This window comes from Aspergillus pseudodeflectus, assembly GCF_044049435.1.
Source record: "Aspergillus pseudodeflectus strain CBS 756.74 chromosome Unknown BJX68scaffold_1, whole genome shotgun sequence".
Taxonomy (NCBI): domain Eukaryota; kingdom Fungi; phylum Ascomycota; class Eurotiomycetes; order Eurotiales; family Aspergillaceae; genus Aspergillus; species Aspergillus pseudodeflectus.
In genome coordinates this window covers 1680578-1704925 of record NW_027263777.1, presented here as the reverse complement: position 1 = coordinate 1704925, position 24348 = coordinate 1680578, and the positions used below count along the sequence as shown (strand labels likewise).

The following is a 24348-nucleotide window of genomic DNA, read 5'->3' as shown; positions in this document are numbered from 1 at the left end:
CCCTGCGACTACAAGGGAAGCCATGGCGCCTGCCCTTCCTACACATACAGGAAGAGGAATCAAACTGCTACAGCCCTAGGTCACCCAGCCAATCTTGATAAAAATACCTGATATTGCAGGCCATTGGGCGGGGCCACTAGTGCTGCTTTGCAGTCGACAGGCGCCCGCTAGCTAGAACAGGACCTGAGGATGCAAGTCGCACTTGGCAGGACAGCGGACCAAACCCACCTGCCAATCAAATATCTATGCACAATCGACGTAGCCTTTGTCTCTCACGAGGTGAGCGAAGTGGGGAATGGTATACATCACAACCCTAACATTTCCGTATAATAAGTAGGCCGGTGGGGTATCTGGAGTTACCAGGGTCAGGTCCTAATAAACCAGGTCTATAATAGCTGGTGCGTTACTATACTATAGTTCTGTAGTAATGGCCTTACTATTGAGAACAAGGATACTATGGCTTGGGCCGCCCTAGTTAGCGAAAGGTCTCTATTGATTCGTGGGGGAAGTGTGAGTCTACTTTTACTTCCCTTTTACAATGTGTCAATCTTCCTACGATCTGGCTTTTGTGCCATAGGTCTAATAATAGCACCATCACAAGCGTGATACTAGAGAGGGCAGTGGCGCACATGGTACCAGATAAATAAAAAGAAGAAAAGGTTGGTATACTAGATGCTGCTAGCCTCCTGTGGAGGCTGGGCGAAAGCACTCCATGCTTTCCTCTGTTCTTCCTGGACTTCCATAGACGACAGTGTCTCTGACCAGTGGCGTACCTTGGAGTTCCGTTCGAGCCCAGAGCATAGTTTATCCGAATGACACATCGCCAATCTGCTTCCAGCGAGTAGCTCGGAGTGATTGGTTAGTTCAAACCACTTGAAATCACGGAATACATGTCTATATGCTATATGGAACAAAATCTCTCTGAATGGAGAGCAAGGTTATGCTGGCATCCCAGTCGAGATTCGCACGACTACTTACGTACTAGTACAAACTTTCTGTACGGCGCTCAAATTGGACACGGCATAGTATCACTCAATATTTACCCTTCAAAGCCATTTAGCGCGTTCAAAGAGTCGACGTAGCTACAATTATTCAAAGAGTTGCGAGCTCACAACATCAACATGTACAAGCATGTGCATTCAGCGTTCGGGCTTGATGCTAAGCCATACCTTCGCATCGGCCTCATAGCGAGTCGACTTGGATGCGTCTCTGAGCAGCTCTTCCAGCTCGTCCTCTGCAGCCATCTTGAGCCCCAGAAACGCATTATCAAGCTTGGCGGGCTGAGTGTTGAACGCCGGATCAAAGATGCACTTGCTCAAGACATCCGCAAACGCAAACCTGTCGCTCGCCCCGGCGAGTACCTTCGCAAGACCACTCTTATACCGGTCCTCGAAGCTTACCTGCATAGTCTTGATCTTTTCATCGGGTAGCGCCTTCCTCGTAAGCTCGAGCGCCTGATTCTGCGACAAATGCACGAGATCCACGTGAAGATGCCTGTTCTCCGTCTCCTCTCCCTTCGTCAACGCTGCGCGCATCCGCAAACATCGCCCGACTACAGATCCCAAACTCAAAGTCCGGCCTCTCGTGCATATGGACGTCCACTACGGGGCGGACATCAACGTCGGGAACTCCATGACATACTCTATCCACGGCCCACCGCTGATCGATGTAGAAGTGATTTTCCCCTGGGGCTGCTTTCTCCACCAGATCGGTAATGCTGAGCTTCGACCGGGTTGAAGAGGATGGCTTGGAGAGCTTCGAGTCGAGGCGTGCTTCCCCATTGCAAAGGTACATAGCGCGGTACATTGGCGGCGATGGCGGCGCCGAGGACGGTGATGTGGTCTTGGTGTGGTGTGCGGTCGCCTAGGACGTTGACGACGTCGTCTCAGCCGCAAAACGCGCGAGTGAAGCTAGCTGCTAATGATCAGTTCTCTACGCGCGTAGTCACGCCGGCGATTTGGGTTTGTTTGCTGTCCCCTGACGCGTTACTAGGCGGACGTCGAACTCCCCGGCCGCAAGGAGTGCTTGGACAATGGCTCGGCCGAGACTGCCTGTTCCCTAGTAGCGAATAGTTAGCATCTTCAAGGCTATCCTTGCGAAATCAGGTCTAAGGGTTCCCCTTCCTCCCACAACTGCGATTGTCCCGAAAGCCATACCACATGGAGCGACGAGTATAAGGGATACGATGAGAGTTTGCCGGTGGTGGAGGCGTTCCAAAGGCATTAAGTATAGCCTCCTTGAGCACACATGCCGTAATCCTGGACTCAATTCCAAATCAAACAACCCATGGAGGATTGCAAACTCCATATCCTCCGAGCGGAACCCGGGCTTCCGCAGATAGAGCCAGCTTATAATTGAGCTGCTACCACCTAAGGAATAACCAAATCATTGTTTTTTGGCAGGTGGGTGGAATTGCAGCGGGCATCACCGTCACCGTCACCGTATCGATAGAGATGGAAAAATTGAGGATGAGCAGTACTGACATGGTCAAGGCAATTCACTATGTGAATGCCTGCTGTTCGGTTTAAGCGGGAGTTGCATGATTGAGGCTGCCTATCTTGCTGGATACCTAGAGTTTTTCTGTAGTCCTTAGGATACTTCAAGCGGCCGCTTCACGCAAGATAATGTTGAGATTGAATTGGTAATGGATTCTGGGCTTCTCTGTGTGCTAGTGAAACGAGTCTAGTCCGAGGAATGCGCGATGATCTACCTGGAAGCAGGTGTTCAAGTAGTGCCTTGGACCTGCTTTGTTTCTTGGAGCTTCACCAAGCTTTTGGTCACCAAACCTCTATTACTATGATTGGCCCGAAACATTGATCATATCCGTCGCCCTCTTCTCTGAGAATACAAAGAGTGAGGTCCGAGACCTGACAAAATACCCCGCAACGCCGGACCAAGTCCGGTACCAGGTTACTTCACAATAAATCAGCAATTCAGAATTCTAGTAAAAAGGCACCCCACTGCGGTCATCAACAGATGACCCAAAACAGTAACCCGAGGTCTAGACCCGCCCAGCTCCATTCACAACTTCACAACCCTGAAATAATCCCCGGATGAACTCCGTTCCCCCACCTCTCAAGGAACGGGAAATCGGCCGGCTGATTCCGGCCATTTTAAGTTATTGCTGAGTTTGGAGAAGCCGGTTCGCCCTCTGGACTGCGCGTCGGCCGACCTCACCGATCTGGCCAGCGATGGACCCTGAGTGGACGCGTGACGGGGGCCAGACTCCAGCGGGGGTCACGAGGTCAGCCGGCTTCAACTTAGCCTATTATCCATCATAACCATTCATATTTACCCAACCCCTCCGCGGGTAATAAGGGAACTCAATCTGGCTTTCCCTCACTTCTCATCGCATCACAATGTCCGATAAACACTTCTTCAACGACCCCACGGGCCTCGTCGAGCGCGCCCTGCGCTCCTACGTCGCACGAACCCCTCACCTCCACCTCGACGAACCTCACCGGGTCGTTTCATCAAAGACACATTCCAAATCAAAAGTCGCCATCATCTCCGGCGGCGGAAGTGGCCACGAACCCGCGTGGACGGGCTACGTCGGCGATGGCATGCTCAGTGCCGCCGTCGCTGGTGGGATCTTCGCCAGTCCGTCGACGAAGCAGGTCATGGCTGCGATCAACAGTGTTCCATCGGACGAGGGTACGATTCTCTGCATTACAAATTACACGGGCGACCGGCTCCATTTCGGACTCGCGAGGGAAAAGGTGAATGCGACGGGGCGCAAGATCGCGCAGATTGCCATGGCGGATGATGTGTCGCTGCCGCGGAGTAAAGTGCAGAATTTGGGGAGAAGGGGGTTGGCGGGGCATGTTATCAGTGAGTGCGCCAAATCCCTTCTCTTCGTCGCAACAGTGCTAATGGACATCCGACAGTTCTGAAACTTCTCGGTGCGGCCTCTGAGCTCGGCTGGAGCTTCGAGGATTGTCTGCAGCTCGGAGAAGAGACGAACAATAACATCGCATCCATTGGAACGAGTCTCAGTCTATGTCATGTGCCGGGAAGAGAGCCCGATGACCGCGTCGCGCAGGATGCTTGCGTTTTGGGAATGGGTGTGCATAATGAGCCGGTGAGTATAATACCTCTCTGGTTTCACAATCTGTGCTGCGCATATTGACGCTGCCAGGGCCTTCGCACGATTTCGCCCATTCCTCCACCTAGCGAGCTTGTAAAGACAATGCTCGAGTATGCGCTAGATCCAAACGACCCAGAGCGCAACTTTGTCACATTTAACCCCGGCGACGACGTGTGTCTGCTCGTCAACAACCTGGGAGGCTTGTCAACACTTGAGATCGAGGGGCTTACACAGGTAACCTTGGAGGAACTTGCAGCTGTATACGATATCAAGCCATCGCGGATATACGTCGGGTGCTTCGAGACATCACTCAACGGACCAGGATTCTCCATTTCGCTCTGCAACCTATCGGCCATCTCAAAAGCGACTTGCCGCCCGCTAGACACAATCAAGGACTTACTGGACGCCCCAACCACAGCCGTCGCCTGGCCACGCTGTTCATACACGACTCGTCAACAACCAAAGATCAACGAGACTCTTTCAGCCCAAGAAGCGCCCGGAAACGGCGTCGTCTTCATCCAAGACATCACAACCAGCCCCGAAGCTCCCGCTTCTCTCCTCCCAGCACTAAAGTCAGCCTGCCAAGCTGCGATAACCGCTGAGCCGGATATCACGCGCTTTGACATGATGATGGGTGATGGCGACTGCGGTGAAGCTGTGCGTGAAGCGTGCCAGGCACTGTTGGCTCGATTCGAGACCGCGCCGTTCACACAGGATCCTATCCCTCTCTACCCAGCACTCGACGCCATCAACGAGACGCTAGAGGATATCGGCGGGTCTCTATTCGCCATCCTTTCAATCCTTTCCACGGCCTTCGTTGCCGGTCTCAACAAAACAGAAGACGTATCCGCCACCACCGTCGGCAAGGCAGCAGGAAGCGCCATCAAGTCATTGCTTAGGTACACCGGTGCTCGCGTCGGAGATCGCACCTGCATGGACGTTTTGATTCCGGTATGCGAGACGCTGCAGGAGGGAGCTGGCCAGGAGGGAGCCGACCTGGGGGATGCGGTGCGTGTTGCGGAGGAAGCCGCTATGGCGACGGCGAGCATGAAGCCCCGCTTTGGTCGTGCGACGTATGTAAGTGAGAAGGCTGATGGGGATATGCCTCCTGACCCCGGTGCATATGCGATAGCGAAGTGGTTGGGCGGGTTTTCGGAGGGGTGGAATGCTTAATGATTCATTGGGTAGTTTCTATGGTAATTGAGGTAATGAATTGGCTGTTTATGTGCCATCATACCATACTACGAGATGTCCGTAGACGCTCTGGTAGAGTAAACGGATGATCAGCTCGTAGGGCTGTCTAACCATACTTCGCGGGCACGGAAGCGGAATCTGTAGAACCCTCTCAGAGGTCGGTCTATGGTCCATATCAGATATACCCTATTGAATCGAATCACAGGCAGACCAATCCCGCCCCTCCATGGTAGCTGCAAATTCCAACTGCTATTTCACCAGTTCATTACGCCACGCTGCGAGGATTCGCCTCCATTGGCCGCGAATAGATAGACTGCACAGGTCGGAAGCCAAATGGCGTTCCTGGATGATCGGTTCATATAGCTCCTTCAGGCGCGATAGTAAAGAGACCCCTAATTCAACGCATACACCGCAAGCACCACTCTGGCCCGGTCAATCCCTCCTCGCATCTAAAAACTCCTCCTTCAGCAACCCCATAACAACCACGTCAAGCACAACCCCCGCCTTCTCAACAGCCTTCCTCTTCCTCCCCTCAGGTTTAAACCTAACCTTTTCAAGCACCCTAAAACTCCCTATATTTCCTGCAAAAACCTCCGCTTCCAACCTGCCCACATGCGCAAACTCTTCGGCCGAAAACACCCACCGCGTGAAAACCTCCAACGCCTCGCTCGCGATCCCTCTCCCCCAATGCGCCTCGCCGACCCAGTACCCGATTTCCATGGTCCGCCGGTAAATGTCGTCTTTTTGTTTCAGCCCGATCCCGCCGATGACGGTGCTTTCGCTCTCGTTTTCACCAGTGGCGGATGTTGTCAAGGTACAGATCGCAAAATCAAGTTTCGGCGACTGCCCCTCTGTAAATGTGATCCAGGACTTTGCGGCGTCCAGCGTATATGGATTCGGAAAGGCGTCGCGCATCCATTTTGTGATGAGCGGGTTGTTGGCGTGGAGCGCGAGCGAGGGCGCGTCGGTTGGGTTGGTATGCGTCAGCGGGCGGATAAGGCAGTGGGATTTGGGGAGGGGGAGGTTGAGGGGCTTAGAATCCGTGCTTTTTGTGGCCATTGTTTTGGGTTGGATTTGCTTGTGATGGATTCTTTGAGCCTTGCTTCACGATAGCAGCGTAGACGGCCTGCGGATGTCGTCCTCTCGTTTTGCGTATAGCGAATGAGTAGTGAGGCTTTAATGCTGCAAAATATTTGTCAACACAGAATCTGGGAAAAGGCGTGGCCCGTTGCAGGGATATAAGTAAGACAGAATGTAACCATAGACTGACTCACCCTTGTTAGTACAATCACGCCTTTGGGGGCTAGGGTCGGGCTAGCCCGTTTAATGCCCCAGATTAATTCATTGGATCACCTAGACGATTTATCTGATAAGGATCTTGATCTTCAAAGTCAAGGTCGTGAATCAGTCACAGATCAACATTGCTCCAGCAGCACAGCTTGCATACCCCGACCGGAGCCTCAGTCGACGATTCCGCAACCCCGAAAAGCTTCGCCAATCAGACCATAACATGGCAGACCTGGCCCTAACCGACCCCTATGGGTCTAGCGCGACCCCGCCAGCCAAATAGTCAGGACGGCTAAATGGTCAGCAATTTTACCATATAAAACTAGAAATTTAATCCTGAATATTTCCACCAATACTTAATATTATATTTTAAAAATAGAAGGATACGATTAACTATATATAATATATATTATATCTTTTAATTCTTATAGGGTTATTGACTAGTTGACTATATACGTGAAGCCATCCGATGGAAATGGCGGTCTTGCGGCGTCTGTGATTGCCGCATTTGCCGGAGGTGTACGCAGTTTATAAGGCTCGAAGAGTAATTCATCAGGGCCCAAGCTTGCTTCCAAGATATCAGTTGGAAATCATGCAGCATTCCCGGCAAATCTGGCCCGTTGACTCGAAGATTCGAGTCAGGGAGATACCCAACAACATATGAGGAATAGATGGTCCACTTGGATATCGTCGTTTGGACCGCGGCTCGGGTCAGGCTTGGAGCGACAACTAATATGGCTACATGATGAAACGAATGGATTAAATAAACTAATTCCGGATAGTGATCAATCTGAACCATTTTTGGCCAGTTTTATATTTAGAAGGAAGAAAGGAACGAATACCCGGCTATGCAAAGCCAAGTAAGCCTCAAGTCATCAACTCATTCCAAACATCCGCGGCCTCCTGCCCCTCGAACTGGTTCGCAATAGCCGCCGCCTCCCAGCAACGGTCCACAACTTCATCCGGCGCATTGCACGGGCTGCGCAGCCGGTTGCAGATCAGCGCCGTGACTGGGTCAATGCTTGGTGACGACCCAAACGGAAAGTCATCTTGGTTTGTCGTTGTAAACGAGTAATCCGTGCGGCCATCTAGACCATACACCCAGACGATCGTAGGATCGCCGCACGAACCGTATCCACCTGGCGGCATACTAGGATCGGTGACCTCACACCCGTCGCCCGACGTCACAGTGCTGGTGAAGTGCAGCGTCATCGTGGCGGTTGAGGTGACGGTTGTTGTTTCAATTTCGTGGTCTGTCACGGTGAGCACATCGGTTACTGTACTGGAGCTGGTGACGGTCTCGATCAGGCCAGGGTCCGTCACAGTTTCTGCACCTGTGGTGAGAGTTGTTGTGACAGTGGTCGTTGGACCAGGAGCTGTAACCGTAAGTCCGTCATCGGTCAGTGTCACGTAGTCGGTAGTGGAGGCAGTGCAGTCAGTGAGAGTCATGAACACGGAAGCTGTGCAACTACCACCACCGCCACCAGCAGTTGTAGTGATTGTGATTGTGGATACACCATTATTCGGGCTGAGATTGTACACGACATTAGCTATGATCCAGGGTGAGCGGAAAGTCTACAGACCAGGTATTCACGTTCGAATCGTTGTTTGAATCCTCATTGGTATTTCCACTGTTGTCACCGCCGTGGTTGTTGTTGAAGTCGCCGGGCCCAGGGTTAGAGCCGGGGCCGCCACCGCCGCCACTGCCGATATCGTTGCCGTTGTTGATTCCGCCCACCCTTGGTGGAAGAATGCCTGAATCATGAGATGCGCCACCGGGAGCCGCCACAGTGCCAAATGCCTGTAACAGGGAGGCTGCGAGAACTAGAAGAGCTGCACGGGGATGCATGTTTCGGGATCTCAATCGTGTGTCTAGGCAGTAAGGCAAGGAACTTGTCTACAGCAGGAACAGGGTTAAACGGTGCTTTATAGTTATGGCCTAGCAACTACAGTGACAATAGTATACGCGTTTGGTGAAGAATGTGGCTTTGTTGAGAGTATTCTACACGAGGAATTCGAGTGTCGCAACAAATTTCCTTACAGCCTGAGTGGTATGACAAAGTTTGAGTCGCCCAACTTCTCCTGGACCAATGGTATTCCTACAAACCCGCTCACTAAGCTTGTTACATATCGCAGGCGGTCTCTCAGACGGTGATTCAAACGTCTGTCATGCCACTGTAAAGAATCGACAGAAGATAAATTACTTGATAGTTGCGAGGCTCGAGAATTATCTGAGGATTTTATTGAGGAACTAACGTGAAGAATTCGGAATCTTGTTCGTCCTCAAGGCTCAGCTACCAGGGTCAGACTCCGAAGGGAATTCCGGGGGCCATGCAAGGGCAATGTTTCTCATACGCGGAGAATGCTACTATCAGGGCTCGCCCCCTGATTCTGTACCACCGTCCTCGATAGGCAGTACATTCGCAGAGTCATGATCCCCATTGCACACGCTGATTATTCACGTTAATGGAGCCGAGGAGTAGTCGATCTATCTATATCCAGTTCCTCATCAGCGTGGTACTTGGAACGGACATAATGTATAATGTTGAAGCGTCACGAAGCTTGTGTTAGCTATCACAGAATTCTTTAATCATCCTTCACTCGGGAACATTTTCCTTAACAACTTGCCTCAGGGGGTGTTACTTGCAGGGAAATAATAAGTGGACTTGGTTCGACTGGAGACTGGTGTCTTAAACTCTTCTGGGCAATACATACCCCTGCGAAAGTGGAACCCTATCGCCAAGCCCTCTGCGCCCATGACTAAGATCGAAAATCTCTCCAGCATCGATACTCGTTCTTTCGATGCCATCCGGACCTCCGAGCCATGCCTCAGCGAAGGCTCTGTGGCCCTCTAGACGGACGCCGCAAGAGCCGTCGATGCGAAGAATGCCGAAGGGGCCATCTCAAAGTCGGTGACCTTATCAGCCATCCGCACGCGGGGCTGTCTGTCTCAACAGTCATAGTGCGATAGTCTCAGGTCCTGTGCCAAATGTCCACGGAGGGAGCTGCACTGCACACCCCCCAGTCACTAGCAGCACACCAGATCTCTTCAGATCGTCGGCACAGTCAGGCGAAATACGCGACCAAATCCACGGAATCCACTCATCGACCGCGAGTAGTATAATGCGGTTTTCTTGCCGCTGTTGCGGATACGCCTATTGTACTAGACATCTTCTCGACGCCGTTTTTGAGCTCTGCGATCTACAATGAAAGATGCGGCCACGGTGATTGGTGGACTGTACGTGGTCAGGAACCCTCGCCTGCTATCGCATTCGGGATTTGAAACGCGCGAACTGCTTGACCGGTTACAAATCTGACGGGGAGCGTCGTTGTGGAGCTTGCATGTCATGCAGTGGCTTGTAGCGCGTTTATACCCGTGCTTCGCGCGATTCTACTAAGTATTGAAGAGGTAGGCGATTGTGGACACTGCTTAGAACTAAATGGCCAATTAAGAGTCATCGATCTGTTGGATTCAGAGATAGTCCTGGTAGCTACATTGAACCTTTATATTTGCTGATATAAACGACAATCAACAAGGATGCATGCTGGCCCATGTATCAGCTATGCGGCCCCCTAAACGGGATGGACGCGCGACTCCGAGACATCCAAACAGTGTCGACGTGATTTGCCTTAGTAATAACTGCTTCTCGACTATTAGATGCTAAAACAGGAGTGATGACCCGCAGGTACTGGTTGACAGCACAGCAACTCACTGGGTTGAGTTGGCTGGCCGACCTTAGGCGTTTAGGAGACATCAAATCCACTCACCACATGCTTAGAGCAATCTTCACAAGTCTCTCCGAACGCTTGTTCGCATCATGAATATACTGTGGTGGAGGGCCAAGAGGTTGTAGATGCTCCAAGAAAAAACTCACTGGTAGATCTTAGAGATTTACCAATTGTTTCCAAAGATGAACTAGTTCCTTGTTTCGCCGTTTTCGAAATGTGGGCTTGGTTGCAAAATAGGTATGCTACTAGCGCCATGCAATGCCTCGTACCCATTTATTTTTCGCTTATACTTTGAGGACCTTAATATGGGTAGTCAAGGAGGAGGCGAAAAGCCACGGGCTCGAGGTCACTGATCCAGATCAAGACGCGAGTGTCGCGGGCTGACGCCGACATGCATCGGATCTCCGTTCCAGCGCCAAGTCTTTTCAGAGTATCCTAGTACACGGGTCAAAACTTGAATAGCTTTGCATCCGTTATGCTGGCTTTCAATCACTGGATTAGCAATACAAGGCTGTGTGTAGGCCCAGCGTGGCTCCGTCTGGGCTGCAACCTCCCCGTGATGCCGCACCAACGCAGCTACGAACAAGCGACCAATGCGCTCAACTACGCCGAGATGCAACTCGAAGCAATCTTCTATAGACCCTTTATCTATGACGGTAGCGTTGGAACTTGGCGTGTCTACTAACCTAGGCCGATTTGTTTTGTCGCAGGACGCTGTGCCGGCGTCGCCCATTGATAAACCGGCTTAGCTCAGGCCGTTCGTCGCCAAGTTAGTTGTTGGACTTGTCCTTGGAAACTACTCCCAAGCTTCCTGACGAGGAACCAAGGCGAAGGCCTGTTACAAGGCCGAAGTCGAGGAATGCGTTCGGCTATTAAGCGACGACCACCGGTTGAACGATGGAATGCCATTCTCGCGGCTTGGAGGGATCTTTGAAGCCTTTGGCAGCAAGCGAAAGGCCATCTCGATGTGATGGCAGAGCTATTCACTAACAATGTGCCGTGATGAGCAGAAGGACATGGTTTTCGAGGAGGATCAATGGGTCGGCCTTGACGAGTTCAAGTAGCGCCTAAGATAGAAGTTGGAGTAGGGCCTAGGCTCACCTTCCACATGGCTTGGTGCCAGGCGGCCAACTGGTCCTGAAGAAAGTGAGACTCCCGTCTCGAGACCTCGCTTATCAGCCGACTCGTCCCATGGATCGTGCAGCGGAAAACTGTTTTGCAGATGTCGGCAAATTGCCGACGAGATAACAACTAATTTTAATTGGTCACGACTGAGTCATACCAGCCGGGCAAGAGCGGTGGGCTACGGCAGAACAGACTCAGTCGAGCTTAGTCAGTTTTGTGTTACCTGGGGGAAGCAGCCGGGGAAGCTGAACCTGCCTTCAAGTGGACGCTTCAAAGTTCGATTCGGATGGAAATCTCTGAAGATGTCCGCTGAACTTGCGGCTAACACTGCGACTCGTGGTCTCAGATCTCGAAGAGTGCCTGACGATAAACGCAAGCGGGCTGCTCAGGCGTACGATCCCCAGACTCTCGATTGCAATTGGCTGAGACTGACACGCTCCTAGCTGCGACCGTTGTAAGTCGCGGAAGAGCAAGTGTGTCGGGTTAGAGAGCGGGAGATGCCAACGGTGCTCTCGGGATGGGAGACTGTGCAAGCTTACCAAGTACAAAATCAAACAAACCTTTCTAGATCTTGGCTGACACTTTGCAGGGAATCGACGCCTCCCATGCCGACAAGGCCACCGGTCCCTCCCCTGATGGATGAATCTGCGAGCTTGAAGCCTGCAGATGGTATTGACAACAGCGGTAGTAAGTAATTTTACGCGCTCTGGCACCTCGTGCTAATATTTGCATAGCCATGAAGATCACTTGGCCCAAGTTTCTGCTACAGCTTCGGGAAGCACTGGCCTTGGACTCCCGCACGGAGTTGAAAGAGCGCGATATGATGGACATGCAGACCGTACGACTTGGATATCCTACGCGTCTTCCTGTTCATGACTGATTATTGCAGCAATTCCACCAACCGATGATGCCCCAGCCAAGCGAGATCCATCGCATCCAGAGAGCTTCTCGAGCTCTCCCGCCAAAGCCAGTCGCCGACTTTCTGATATCAGTGTGCTTGACTCACGCGCACGATGTCTTCTTCTATGTCGACCAGGCTCAGTTCTTGGCCAACGTCGATCAACTTTACACAGACTCGACGTCCCCTCTACGCCTGGATAGCGGATTTGTTTGCTTGACTTTGTCAATGCTTGCGTTGGGCAGCCAATGGACCGAACTAGAACGACCGTCGAGCTTTCCGGCTCACCTTCGACCGAATGGCGGCGACCCTGGTCGAGTGTTTTATGAGGAGGCTCGGACCCTTATCCCCGACCTCATCGATCGGACGTCTTTGACTTCTATCCAGGCACCATTCATCCTAGGGATCTACTCCCTCCCCGACAGAGCGCTTGGCTCGGCCTACGCTTACATGGGTCTGGCTTTGCGGAAAGCTGTTGCCCTCGAACTTCATCAGCAAACAGAGGCTTCGGCACTACCGGATCACGAGAAACAAATTCGGTGTCGTTTGTGGTGGTCTGTATACTCTCTAGAACGGTAGGTGCACTAATATCCTTGAGGCAAATTGTCGCTAACAACCTAGAACGACGGCCATCAAGCTCAATCGGCCACGTTCTATTGATCCCGATGTGATCCTGACGCCACTACCTACGCCGTTGTCATCCATTGACAGCATGCAGAAAGTGGACAATATTCAACAACAGATAGCATACGCAAGTCTAATAAAAGTCATCGACCGTGTTGCCGAACTCGGGTATGTGAAGTCTGACGCTTGTTGATCTAGGTGGCTGACCTGGGGTTGACAGAACCCATAATTCTCCGAGAATAGATGTCCTGCAACAGGAGCTCGAAGCCTGGAGATCATACCTTCCGTCGAACTTGAAGATAGAAAACGTTGGTCCCAAAGATGTGACTTACCGAGCCGTCTTCCACCTGCACCTGAACTACTTCTATGCCTGGATTTTGCTAGGGAAAGGTTCTCTGCTGAATACGATTCAAGCGCACGTCCGGGGACAAAGCGGGCACCCGGGGTCCGAGACCGTCGTCTTTGATGAGTTAGCACGCTCTTGTGTCAAGGCTAGCAAAGGGATCCTTCATCTGTGCGAGACCCTTGCGCACAACCAATTGATATTCCGGTTCTCGTTTACCGACTTTCAAGGTTGCAGTATTGCAACCATAGTGGCTATACTGGCCGGAATCATCGAGCGAGATCCAGAGTATGACTCCCGGGTAGCCTTTGGGCTGAATCACCTGCGGACTATGGCGTTGGGCAACTTGCCGGCTGAGATCGGGGTGCGGTTTGTGGAAGATTTGCAAACTATCGCTAATGAAGCGTACACGAAACTAGGGAGTACGTGGGCAGCAGATGGACAGGATGCACTGTTTGGAGAGAATCGACAAGAAACACGACAAGCTGCAGGGTATAGTCAATGGGCGCAATGGGCTTCGTCAAATCCAGGTTCCTACGCTGGGCAACAGCGCAACGTTCAATTTGAAGTTCCACCTATCCACGCGAGTGGCGCTCCGTTAGGAGATATTTCACGAGCGTCGACATCACATCAGACCTTGCCGAGCGCTGCCTTTGCGGTACAGCCCCAGTTCCCTCAGAATATGTACTCCGCAGATAGAGCATTACAGCTGGATACTGACCCGCAAATGATCTGGAGTCATGATGATCAATTCGCACTCATGGGGTTTACGGGCTTGGATCTCCTCGAATTCGAGGCCTTTCCCACCCAAATTGGCCAATTCGATCCGACTCACGTCTCAGAGGGGTCGGTCTCCTGATCGTCACATTGAAATAACAGTCTCATTTGGATGGTACTACTCTTATCGGGATTTCTCCGTCTTCTTTCAGTCCTTCCCATCGGCTCTTATACACTCGACCCTCCTTCATCACCCCGAGAACACACTCCTCTGGTCGGTCAAAGATAGTTACATCGTCCAAAGGATTACTATTGAGAAAAAGCAAGTCGGCCCAGAATCCTTCCTTGACTTGACCAATTGAGTGCTCTTGACCCATCATCTTGGCTGGGTTGATGGTTGCGCTTTGCAGGACAGCCAGCGGAGGCAGGACCTGCGCTCTCAGCGCAAATTCATGTGTCTGTGCTATGCCAAGGGGACCGAGAAGGTCGCTTCCATAGCAGATCGTGACGCCCGCGTCGTATGCAATCTTCAAGCTATGCAGACCAGCTTTGAGGACTTCGGTGTTCTTTGCCTGCCCGCTTGCAGGGAGGTAGCCTCGCCAGCGTTCCGAATCCATCTCGGCGTATGAAATGAGCGTTGGAGTCAAGTAGATTCCCTTTTCAGCCATCAGTTTGGCGACTTCTTCTGTGACGAAATTGCCGTGCTCGATGCCCTTTACACCATTGTCAATGGCATGCATAATGGCTTTGGGGGTGTATGCGTGCGCGGTCACATAGGTTCCCGCGTTGCTTGCACACTCGACGATGGCCTGGATTTCAGCCTTGGTAAACTGCAGCTGTTCGAGATGGTCTGTGGGCGTCGATACACCGCCGGAGCCCATAATTTTGATGAAATCAGCACCGGAGCGAATCTCCTCGCGGACAGCCGTCATGCACGCAGGCACACCGTCGCAAATGCGACCGAGTCCGTTCGTGTGACCCGAGCAGCACTGGACATGATCATGCGAGCTGCGAATGTCGCCATGTCCTCCTGATTGAGATAGAGCGTGTCCCGCAATAAATAGTCGCGGACCAGGGAAGATTCCATCTTCTATGGCCTGTTTGAGGGCAAGCTGGGCGCCGCCGCAGTCACGAACGTTGGTAAATCCGCGATGCAGCATCTGAGTCGCAACGTACGGTTGTCGAAGCAAAGATACATCATTGAAGTTTCCAAAAGCCATCGATAGATTATCAAAACCAGGAACCGCGACAAAATGGACGTGGGCGTCGAAGAGCCCGGGGCTCACGTATTTGCCCTCGCAGTCAACAGCGACATAGTCCTCTGGCAGATCGTCGGGAATCGATGAGGAAATCGACGTAATCTTGCTATCTTTAATGAAAATAAACTGATTTTCCTTGATGTCGCCTGCCACGACATCGACAATGTTGGCATTCGAGATGAGATAAGGTCGGGGCTGCGGCCGTAGCCATGGCTTGATGTCTGCTGCAGAGGCCATGTTGATGTTATGGAGGGCAAGAAGATGAATGATGAATAATGAGATAAGAAGAATTCACGACTTGGGCGACCGGATTAATTAATACGATAAGCAGCTGCTCTGCAGACCAGCTGGCAACTGGCAAGTTGGGCAAGAATCGGCAGCGAGCTACCGGTCGTCGGCAGTCTGCATACCGACTCCCCCACTGAGACCTCAGCCCGCATTCCGGTCGGCAACCTGCCACGCCAATCAGCGTTGACCATTCTGACTTTGGAGACACTTATCAGCGGGAATCCGCTCGTTCCATTTCCAGAGGACGGGAAACTGGGGATTTCTGCTGCCCGGGGTAGACCCGCCTCACGACTCAACCTGCATATAACCCCGGCTCTTCTCTTACTACCTTGGTGTTGAACACCGTTCCATGTCTTTGTATTACCTCGACATGGACGCTACTTCTGATATGGAGAAGACGCGCCTGAGCGATGAAAAACGACCCAGCCAGGTCCTACCTGGGGACGTCGTCGACGTGCAGGGGAGTTATACCCCAGAGGAGGAAAAGGCCCTTGTGCGCAAGATTGACAAAGTCATTCTACCCTTCGTGAGTACTATCCCATGATTCGAGATAGCTGGGTGTCTAACAATTTAGATGTGCCTTGTGTTCTTCCTTCAGTACCTCGACAAGCAAAGTCTGAGCTATGCCGGTGTCTTCGGACTCATCGACGATCTCAACCTCTCCAACTCGCAATACTCGTGGTGCAGCTCGATCTTCTACGTCGGTCAGCTAGTCTCCGAGTACCCGTTTATATACTTGATGAGCCGTCTCCCGTTGACCAAGTTTGTTGGCATTACTGTGTGAGTAAAGGCCGTTCGCTACACTGTCAAATCTAATGGTGTCAGTATCCTCTGGGGCATCTCATGCACCTGTCTTGCAGCACCACAAAACTACGCCGGCTTTGCAGCAGTCCGATTCCTCCTTGGCTTCACCGAAGGCGCCGTCTCACCAGCCTTTGTCACAATTACATCGATCTGGTGGCGCCGCGACGAACACGCCTTCAGAACCGCCCTCTGGGTGAGCATGAACGGCATCGCTCAAGTACTCGGCTGTCTGCTCATGTACGGCATCGGCAAGAACACTTCTCTAAGCCTCGATCCCTGGCGAACCCTCTTCCTCATCTGCGGCGCCCTCACCATTGCCTCCGGGGTCGGCTTCTTCGTCCTCATGCCCAATGGCCCCACAGACGCGTGGTTCCTCAACGAACGCGAGAAGCAGGTCCTCCTCCTCCGAATGACAAAGGACAGAGAGGGCGGCGACAAGACGTCCTTTTCAATGGCACAGTTTAAGGAGACAATGCTGGATCCCAAGGCGTGGTGTGTCTTTTGGTTCGGCGTGCTTGTCACAATGCAGTCGCCCGTCTTGACGTTTGCAACACTCGTCATCAACTCTATCGGATACTCGCAGCTGCAGACTATGCTCTACACTGCGCCCTCGGGCGCAGTTCAAGTTGCACTGCTCTGGGTTGGCGTGTTTCTCTGCTACCTTCTCCCTCGCCAGCGAACTCTCGTTGTAATCGTCCTGTGCATCCCGCCGATCGTCGGAAACATCCTCATGCTAATCCTCCCCTTGAGCTCTGGATGGGCCCTGATAGGATCCGCCTGGCTGGTATGTCCGCACCCTTGCCTCAATGCCCCCCGATCTCAACCTCTACTAATATTAAATGCAAACAGGCCTCCTGCATAACAGCCTCGATGTCCGTCCTCCTCTCCCTCGTCGCCAGCAACGTAAAAGGTAACACCAAGCGCGCCATCGTAAACGCCATGTTCTTCATCGGCTACTGCGCGGGTTGCATCGCTTCGCCGCAGCTGTGGACGAATCGGCCCAAGTACCTCGAGGGATTGATTACGGCGCTTGTTACGTGGGGACTGCTCATTGTTACGACGGTTGTTTATAGGTTTTTGTGTGTTGCTGATAATAAGGGGAGGGAGAGGGAGTTGCAGAGCCGGAGGGAAATCGGGGGAGAGGTGGAGGACGGTGGGTATGAGGGTGCGGTTGCGCCGTTGGCAGATTTGACAGATAAGCAGGATAGGTCTTTTAGGTACGTTTGGTAGTTATGTGTTGGGTCTCGTTCAAGGATAGGTCCTGTAGAAGAACTGTGAACCTACAGGATCAATGATATTCGAATGAACTGCTGCGGTATGGAATACGTGAAGGTACTAGAGATAGAATGGCTACCTCAAGGAAGAGGTTCGGTGCGAGAGGTGAGGTTCTTTTTAGTGTCAGCCAGCTGTTTTCTGCTTCTTGGCCAACAGTACGGAAGCGAGGAGGATGAGTATATTATCACCCAGTAAACGTTCCAAGTAGATAAAATATTGTCTATACACCACGGCCTCTATTAATCAACACATGTACCGCAACGGTCTAACTAAACAATCTTCCGCGAGTATTCAAACACTATACAAACAAGCTCCTATATCACGAACATCGAGCACCTTGCCCCGGAGAGGAACATGCCCAGTCAACCACCACAGATAACTTGTAATAGTCACCCACCTCTTAAGCGAGATCAAGCATCCCCCGCAAGCATTGCAGCAACCAACACCCCAGCAACACCAACAACACTCCCCCAATGACTCCCACCACCAAAGGTAATCTTCGCCGCGGCGCCCGTGAGAACAGCGTCCTCCTCCTCCTCGTTCTCAGAAGCACTAGCCAAATCAGTGGGCTTGTGCACAAGCATAAGTGGGGGCACAACAGTAACAGCAACAAAATCGGACGCCTTCGCGTCGGAGATGCTAGTGGTGAGAAGCTTTCCGGTCGTGGTAGCTGCAACGCGCTGATTCGGCACAGCCCCCCGAATAGCATGCAGCTCGCGCCAGTACTCATTACACGGCATGGGAATCGGGAAGAGCGATCGGGTTACGTGCTCGCCGGTCGTGATCAGGGGCGGACGACTGCTGTAGATTTTCACCTTTTTCTCAAGGAGGTCGCGCACCGCGGCGCGGCTTTGCAAAAGCATGACGGTGCGCGTGCCGATTTTCATCGTGAGGATGGGTCCATATTGCGCGTGGAGCTTGACGAGCTGTTTCCAGGTTTCGGAGCGCGACATTCGGTGCAGGTTGCCGATTATTGGACTGCGTGTGTGTTTGAGAGCTATGTGAATCCACCAGTGGGACCGGGGGATCAAGGGAGTTAGTTAGTTAGGGCTTGGAGCGGAATACGGCTGAGGGGTGTGCAGCGGTTTCACAGCCACCACAAAGGACAAGGTGTACCTCGGATTCTCGACAAGTTCAGTCTACTAAGCCGACCAAGCTTTATCGCTGCTTATCTGAGTTCATGTTTGCCCAACCCATGGATACGCGCTCAAGAGACTTCGACGGTCATCCACGATCACGTCGTTCTTGAAGATTCGGCCAATCCAGATGGATTCTGTACGCTGAATCCATGTCGTAGATTGGAACCCCAATCCTCCTAGAAGCGTCTCTGATCATGTCTGATAGGTCAAGGTCGTCGCCCGGGTCCAAAATGTCTTGACTAAAACTGTTCATTTGGGCAACGGCTGTCTCGTCATGTCTCTGATATTGGCCTGGGATGATCCTCATGCTGATCGGCCTCCTATTTGAACGCCTAAGGACGACCTCAATAGGAAAGCGCGTGCATACGTCATCGCCCACAGGAAGTGAAATCCGGGCGATTGACTCTAGCACGGAGCTCTTGCCACTGCTCTGATCGCCAACAACAACGAGCAGTGGAATCGGTATCTCATCGGTCCCGAGGTTCAAACGCCGAAGGGAGTCCATGGCGTTAAACAACCGCCTAGTCTCGGTCTGTTTGAGTTCCTTAATAGGATCAGTCGTAGCGTCGTTGATTCCATTCGTCTCGGGGCCCATTTTGTTGGTTTCGAAAGGAAAAAGAGTGGGTTGTATAACCACTGAGCCATGGTCAAATCCATCACGTATATAAGTGGGCGCTTGACGTTGTTTGCCTTTAAGCGAGGCTCTGCTCTGGCACGTACGTTGTATAAGTAGCGTGGCGTCGTATGCTCCCATTACTCTACAGACTTGAATGGACATGGCAGGTGTTTAGTTCGCGCATAAACGCACGATCATGGAAGGCTGTCAAAAATCTTGCACTGGTAGCCAATCACTTTTCATCTCTTGACTCATCATTTGGCAGCTGTTTCGCCCGCTTTTCTCGGCTTCAATCGGCGCTAAACGTGTCAAAAGCTCGCTGGCCGCCTCAAGTTGCCTGCTGAATCGATCTGCAGCGTCATCTGGCCAATATCCTGGCAGAGTAACCCTGACCCCTGTTCCCGAGCGGGGAAGTTAAAAGCAAATGTTAACCCCGCGCGCCCATCCAGCTCGAGGTGGCTACTCTATCCTGATGAAACTCCTAAACCGTCATCTCGGTCCTTCCATGGGTACATTCCACGGATTACAATAATGTCCGACGAAATAGTACCCTTGACAGGCAGTGGCCCAGCGACTGACTACAACGCCCCATTCCAAGTGACCATCGATGCGGGGGCCGCCGCGTCTGGGATGATCAACTTTTCAGTCAATGCGTTGGCCCGAATTTCTCACGCCGGAATTGACCATTTCGCTTTTGGAGTCAGCGTTCTGGTAGGAAATTCCATTCCCTGTACCCCAGCGGGTCTGGAACGCTTTTACACTGCGTTGAGCACTGCCCCTGTTCACGCAGGGTTCCAAAAAGTGCTCTGGTTTGGATTCGGACACAGGACTCCCATTCAGATCCTCACAGGAACAGAGTCTGGATGCAGGTTCGCCGCCCTGAGTGCCTGTCTTGCTGAGGTCTACTCAGTAAACATGGCTGGTAGCATCATGCTGGAGTTCACTCGCAAAGCCATAGGGCACATCTCGGACTCGCAGCAGAATGCACTGCCATCACGACTCCAGATGACGCTGCTCGTCGAAAAGTGCGCGGGTATCTTCTCCGCTAGCAGCTTCCCCCTTTGGGCGGAGCAGTACATGTCGTTCGATCGAGAGGCTGTTGTCGGACAGCACGCCTGGCGACACGGTTCCAACCGGACCCGGCGAACTCGTGGTGTCGCGAGCGCTGCGGAAATCGCCAATGCACTGCATGCGATCATGGACATCCGCGCCGGCTCAACAAGACACCTCACCCTTGTAGGGGTCGCAGATGCTGCATTGATCGCGGCGATTGGAGCCTGGCTTTTGGAGTTGAGGGTGATTTTGTACACCAGTGAGCGACAGCAGGACAACGATGTCTGGTTTCGGAATTTCCATGAGGAGGAGGATCCGCACCTGACGGTCATCTACTCGCGACAGCCCGGAGGATCTGCTCTCGTTCAACGCGATCGGACGATTCAAATATCGGACATGACGGCTCTCTTCAAGTCGCACTCGGAGCTGAATCCCAGCCACGACCATGTCGTCAGTGGCCGTGTCCCGTGGGAGGAAGCATTGGAGAGGACGTTCGGCGATACTACCACTGACCTGCTGTCGACGCGGAAGCAATCCGTTGCGTCGGCTCTCGGTAGCGCTGCGCGCATTTTCTCTGCACTAAATGAAGGTGATCCAGATGTCCCGAGGGATTGGCTACGCGCTGGGACCATGTACTTCCCTGCGAGTCATGGGGCGGACTTTATCCATTTTGCCGGCAGGCGATTCCCCGAGCTAGCGGACTCGGACTTGTGCAGACAGGCCCTACTGTCTGCCAACGCCGAAACGTACCAGGAGGCGTGTGCCGCCTTTGAAGAATCCTTGTCCGACCTGGCATCCTGGTGTCGGTGCAAGCCTTGCTGCCAGATCCAGCGCGACAGCCAGCAGAGTCCCGAGGGCCAAGGCCGTCCTGTCTCCCAACGCTGTCTGGTATCACTCACGGTCACAATCATTCGGCTTATTCGCGGCCTCTCTGGAATTAAGGTGATTGAGGGTCTATGCCCTACAAGAAAGGGTCTCGAGTATATTGACAAATTGCAACAAATCCGGGTGGCACGGGTGGCGGGCTCGCTAGACGCACAGGACGTTTCCGTGGTTAACATTATCGTCGAGCACGGTATCCGGGATCTGATATGGACCGAAGCCTCGCCGTTGCGGTTCGCCGAGTACCTGTTCCGGGGCAGCCAGTTCGCAGATGAGGAAGAGGGGCCCGGGGTGTCTGCGAGCTCCAGGGACGGCATCTGTTTCTACCTCGATATCTTGAGGAACCCCCTCGCCGAGGATCCAACGGCCTTGTGCTGGGTCAATGTTATTCCCGGACACATTCAGTTCGAGGGCCGACTGTATAGCCGGGTTACTGAGAAGACAACCGATCTGTATAATAAAGGCGCCCTGCAGAAGAGACCGTCAGACTGCGTTCCCTCCAAAGTGTTTCGCATCTTGGAACGCTGCGCAGGAGGCAATGTCATGCTGAATGTAACGGACAGGACAGGGTCGGACCGACAGCCGACGTTGGAAGTGTTCATTGAAGTCTTGCGGATTGCAGAGCGCGAGGCGACGGTTGGTCCGTGGAGAGTCGTCCATAATATTTGTCGTGGACTCGGCGTAATCAGATGCCGCAATGACGGTTGTGAGGAATCCAAGAAGATAACGGGTGATATTGCAAAAGCCATTCAGGATAAGCCAGTTCATACAATCACAACCAGCAAGAGCAAGGCCTCTTTGTTCAAGCACGACCCAGTCTCCCAGCTTGTGGTGACTTCCAACTGCTGGGAGCCCTTGATTCAGCGAGAAGAGTGTTTGGCATGTTCTGTGAGCGCTGGTTGCAAGCAAGAGTGGAAGGAATTCGCTGTTCTATGCAGGCTGCAAAGTATCCGTCCCCGTATGATGATAAGCTAAATATTCTCAACAGTAGACCTAACGACATAACGAAATGCGATTGAGAGAACTTATACTGGGAAGCAATCTAGTAGCTTCACCTTTTCCCTATCTGTCACCCTCCTCAATCGCCTCCCCAACAACCTCAATCCACGTACCACAAACATCCCTCCTGACCTGTTCATCCTTGATAACCTGATACCCCGCATTCGTCAAGTCCAGCGCACTACCCAACACATTCCCCTTCGCATCCACCCTCGGCCACCGCACCAACTCGTCCTTTCCACCCCTCGGCTTATTCGGATCCCCCGTCCGCGCAAAATTCGTCAAATACCGTTGATACTGCGCAAAGCGCGGCTCCTCGAACCCCTGCAGCGCAGAATTATACCACGTCGGGAGCGCATCGCTCCCATGCGTCCCGTTCATCACGCCATCAATGTAACTGTACTGGAACCCCCAGGCGGGACGGTCCCGGTATGCTTGCACGGCGGCGTAGATGTTGCACGTGAATATCATGTCGCGGAAGACGGCGGAGGCGAGTTGCTTCTCTGTGGAGTTTGCGTAGATGGATTCGTAGAGGGAGACCATTTTCTCGGTGCCGGATGTAGAGTTTGGTGGCAACAGGCCAGAGATGTAGGAGCGAATGTAGTCTTGTGGGATCTCTGAAGGCACGAAAAGGGCGCCTTCGTCGAGGACGTGGCTGATGAGGAGGGATTTGAGGTGTGGCCATGTGTTTCCTGTTCCATCATTAATCTCCGGTTCCCTCATGCTGCCTACGTGGAATGGCTGGCTATGGCATGCTCACCTTTCGAATACTCATAGAGAGCCACATCCTTTATAAAAGCCCCATCAGGCACGGGATTCGCACTCCCCGCAAAAACATTCACATTCGCCTCCCACAGCTTCTTAACATCAACCCCTCTCAAACACTTCAGCGCCCCCCTTCCAGTAGCCGGACACCCAACGGCCCCCGCAAACGCCGCAAACTGCGCCTCAACCTGCGTTGTATCAGCGCTCGTACTAAACCCTGGACTCTGCAGCACAGCCGTCCTGAACAACGGATCCTGCCTTCCGCCCTTCGCAATTAGATGATGCATAATCGATCCCGCGCCCGCGGACTGGCCCCACGCCGAGACATTCTCCTTATCACCCCCGAGGAGGTGGATGTATGATTGAATCCATTGCAGCGCGGCGCGCTGGTCGTGGAGCCCGGCATTGAAGACGGCACTTGTTTTGCTGGGGCGTGAACCGCCGTTGCTGTTACTGTTGCTGTGACCGGGTCTGCTGCGCAGGGCATCTCCAGCGAGAAACCCGAATGCGCCGAGCCGGTAGTTTATGCTCACGACGATGAGATTGTTGTCTGCGCGGTTGATCAGGCTCGTTCCGTCAAAGTAGCCGATTGTGATGCCTTGGTCTTTGGAGCCGGTTACGTAGCCGCCGCCGTGGATCCAGACGGTGACGGGGGTGGAGGGCTTATGCGCTTTTAGGGCTTTTCGGGGGACGTAGATGTCGAGGAAGAGGCAGTCTAAAGTTTTGTTAGCCAGTTTAATCCAGTTCTCTTGAACAGATGGATCGGTGCGCACCTTCTGATGCATTCTTCGTGATGTTCTCAAAGATGGGGTTATCAAACTCTGGCGGAATTGGTCCGGGAATACAATTATGTCCGTACGAGCCATCCTGTACGCCAGAGATGAATTCAGGCGGCGCCGGTTTGGCCCAGCGTAAATCTCCAACTGGGGGCGCAGCGTAGCGGATGTTGCGGAATGTGTAGACCTGGGCACTTCTTAGTGATTTGATAGACAAAGAATGAGGGGGTAGGATCGCATACTTCCGCTTCGGCGTTATAGCTATAAGCTCTCCATTTCCCGTACGGGAGCTTCAAGATGGGGAGATCGTGACCATTTCCCGAGTCAAAGGTGAGCCCGATATCGGATGATTCCAGGCCGGCCACAAGGCGCGACGCGAGGAGTATACAGAGTGACTTGAGGACTCGCATGTTGGTCTTTCCTTGCAAGTACGAGTGTCCATCGACATCTGCTGGTGCTTGAAGTTGCTTATATAACTGTCAGGGAGC

The 24348-nt window shown here is 52.7% G+C and overlaps 10 protein-coding genes across 10 annotated transcripts; 4 read left to right on the top strand and 6 right to left on the bottom strand.

The window, feature by feature from the left end:
* Nucleotides 1-1139: 1139 nt before the first annotated feature.
* BJX68DRAFT_260711 (uncharacterized protein) lies at nt 1140-1535 on the bottom strand (the record flags this gene model as incomplete). The annotated part of the gene is made up of 1 exon (XM_071043958.1): nt 1140-1535. The coding sequence occupies one exon, from the start codon at nt 1533-1535 to the stop codon at nt 1140-1142; it is 396 nt and encodes a 131-aa protein (XP_070906002.1).
* Nucleotides 1536-3359: 1824 nt separating this feature from the next.
* Nucleotides 3360-5487, top strand: BJX68DRAFT_273958 (Dak1 domain-containing protein; the record flags this gene model as incomplete). The annotated part of the gene is made up of 3 exons (XM_071047569.1): nt 3360-3831; nt 3888-4081; nt 4139-5487. The coding sequence occupies 3 exons, from the start codon at nt 3360-3362 to the stop codon at nt 5258-5260; spliced, it is 1788 nt and encodes a 595-aa protein (XP_070906001.1). The 3' UTR covers nt 5261-5487.
* On the bottom strand, nt 5307-6502 carry BJX68DRAFT_223489 (GNAT family N-acetyltransferase). Its single transcript, XM_071038152.1, has one exon. The coding sequence runs from the start codon at nt 6338-6340 to the stop codon at nt 5714-5716; it is 627 nt and encodes a 208-aa protein (XP_070906000.1). The 5' UTR covers nt 6341-6502; the 3' UTR covers nt 5307-5713.
* A 933-nt stretch (nt 6503-7435) lies between these two features.
* Nucleotides 7436-8417, bottom strand: BJX68DRAFT_260708 (uncharacterized protein; the record flags this gene model as incomplete). Its single annotated transcript, XM_071043957.1, has 2 exons — nt 7436-8096; nt 8152-8417. The coding sequence occupies 2 exons, from the start codon at nt 8415-8417 to the stop codon at nt 7436-7438; spliced, it is 927 nt and encodes a 308-aa protein (XP_070905999.1).
* Nucleotides 8418-11724: 3307 nt separating this feature from the next.
* On the top strand, nt 11725-14146 carry BJX68DRAFT_260707 (Zn(II)2Cys6 transcription factor; the record flags this gene model as incomplete). Its single annotated transcript, XM_071043956.1, has 7 exons — nt 11725-11813; nt 11866-11964; nt 12012-12109; nt 12157-12260; nt 12312-12895; nt 12942-13112; nt 13165-14146. 7 exons carry the CDS (start codon nt 11725-11727, stop codon nt 14144-14146), a joined length of 2127 nt encoding a protein of 708 aa, XP_070905998.1.
* Nucleotides 14147-14157: 11 nt separating this feature from the next.
* On the bottom strand, nt 14158-15614 carry BJX68DRAFT_13648 (uncharacterized protein). The gene has a single exon (XM_071036390.1). The coding sequence runs from the start codon at nt 15498-15500 to the stop codon at nt 14169-14171; it is 1332 nt and encodes a 443-aa protein (XP_070905997.1). The 5' UTR covers nt 15501-15614; the 3' UTR covers nt 14158-14168.
* A 98-nt stretch (nt 15615-15712) lies between these two features.
* Nucleotides 15713-17585, top strand: BJX68DRAFT_273956 (major facilitator superfamily domain-containing protein; the record flags this gene model as incomplete). Its single annotated transcript, XM_071047568.1, has 4 exons — nt 15713-16077; nt 16126-16331; nt 16377-17139; nt 17205-17585. The coding sequence occupies exons 1-4, from the start codon at nt 15901-15903 to the stop codon at nt 17583-17585; spliced, it is 1527 nt and encodes a 508-aa protein (XP_070905996.1). The 5' UTR covers nt 15713-15900.
* A 455-nt stretch (nt 17586-18040) lies between these two features.
* BJX68DRAFT_260704 (uncharacterized protein) lies at nt 18041-19364 on the bottom strand (the record flags this gene model as incomplete). The annotated part of the gene is made up of 2 exons (XM_071043955.1): nt 18041-18608; nt 18910-19364. The coding sequence occupies 2 exons, from the start codon at nt 19362-19364 to the stop codon at nt 18041-18043; spliced, it is 1023 nt and encodes a 340-aa protein (XP_070905995.1).
* Nucleotides 19365-19916: 552 nt separating this feature from the next.
* On the top strand, nt 19917-22295 carry BJX68DRAFT_273955 (uncharacterized protein; the record flags this gene model as incomplete). The annotated part of the gene is made up of 1 exon (XM_071047567.1): nt 19917-22295. The coding sequence occupies one exon, from the start codon at nt 19917-19919 to the stop codon at nt 22293-22295; it is 2379 nt and encodes a 792-aa protein (XP_070905994.1).
* An 87-nt stretch (nt 22296-22382) lies between these two features.
* Nucleotides 22383-24270, bottom strand: BJX68DRAFT_260702 (Alpha/Beta hydrolase protein; the record flags this gene model as incomplete). The annotated part of the gene is made up of 4 exons (XM_071043954.1): nt 22383-23011; nt 23080-23799; nt 23858-24047; nt 24103-24270. 4 exons carry the CDS (start codon nt 24268-24270, stop codon nt 22383-22385), a joined length of 1707 nt encoding a protein of 568 aa, XP_070905993.1.
* Nucleotides 24271-24348: the final 78 nt, after the last annotated feature.

What these genes read in the sequence shown, in the direction of transcription:
- BJX68DRAFT_223489 (XM_071038152.1), bottom strand. Translation starts at nt 6,340, where the DNA reads ATGGCCACAAAAAGCACGGATTCTAAGCCCCTCAACCTCCCCCTCCCC.
- BJX68DRAFT_13648 (XM_071036390.1), bottom strand. Translation starts at nt 15,500, where the DNA reads ATGGCCTCTGCAGCAGACATCAAGCCATGGCTACGGCCGCAGCCCCGA.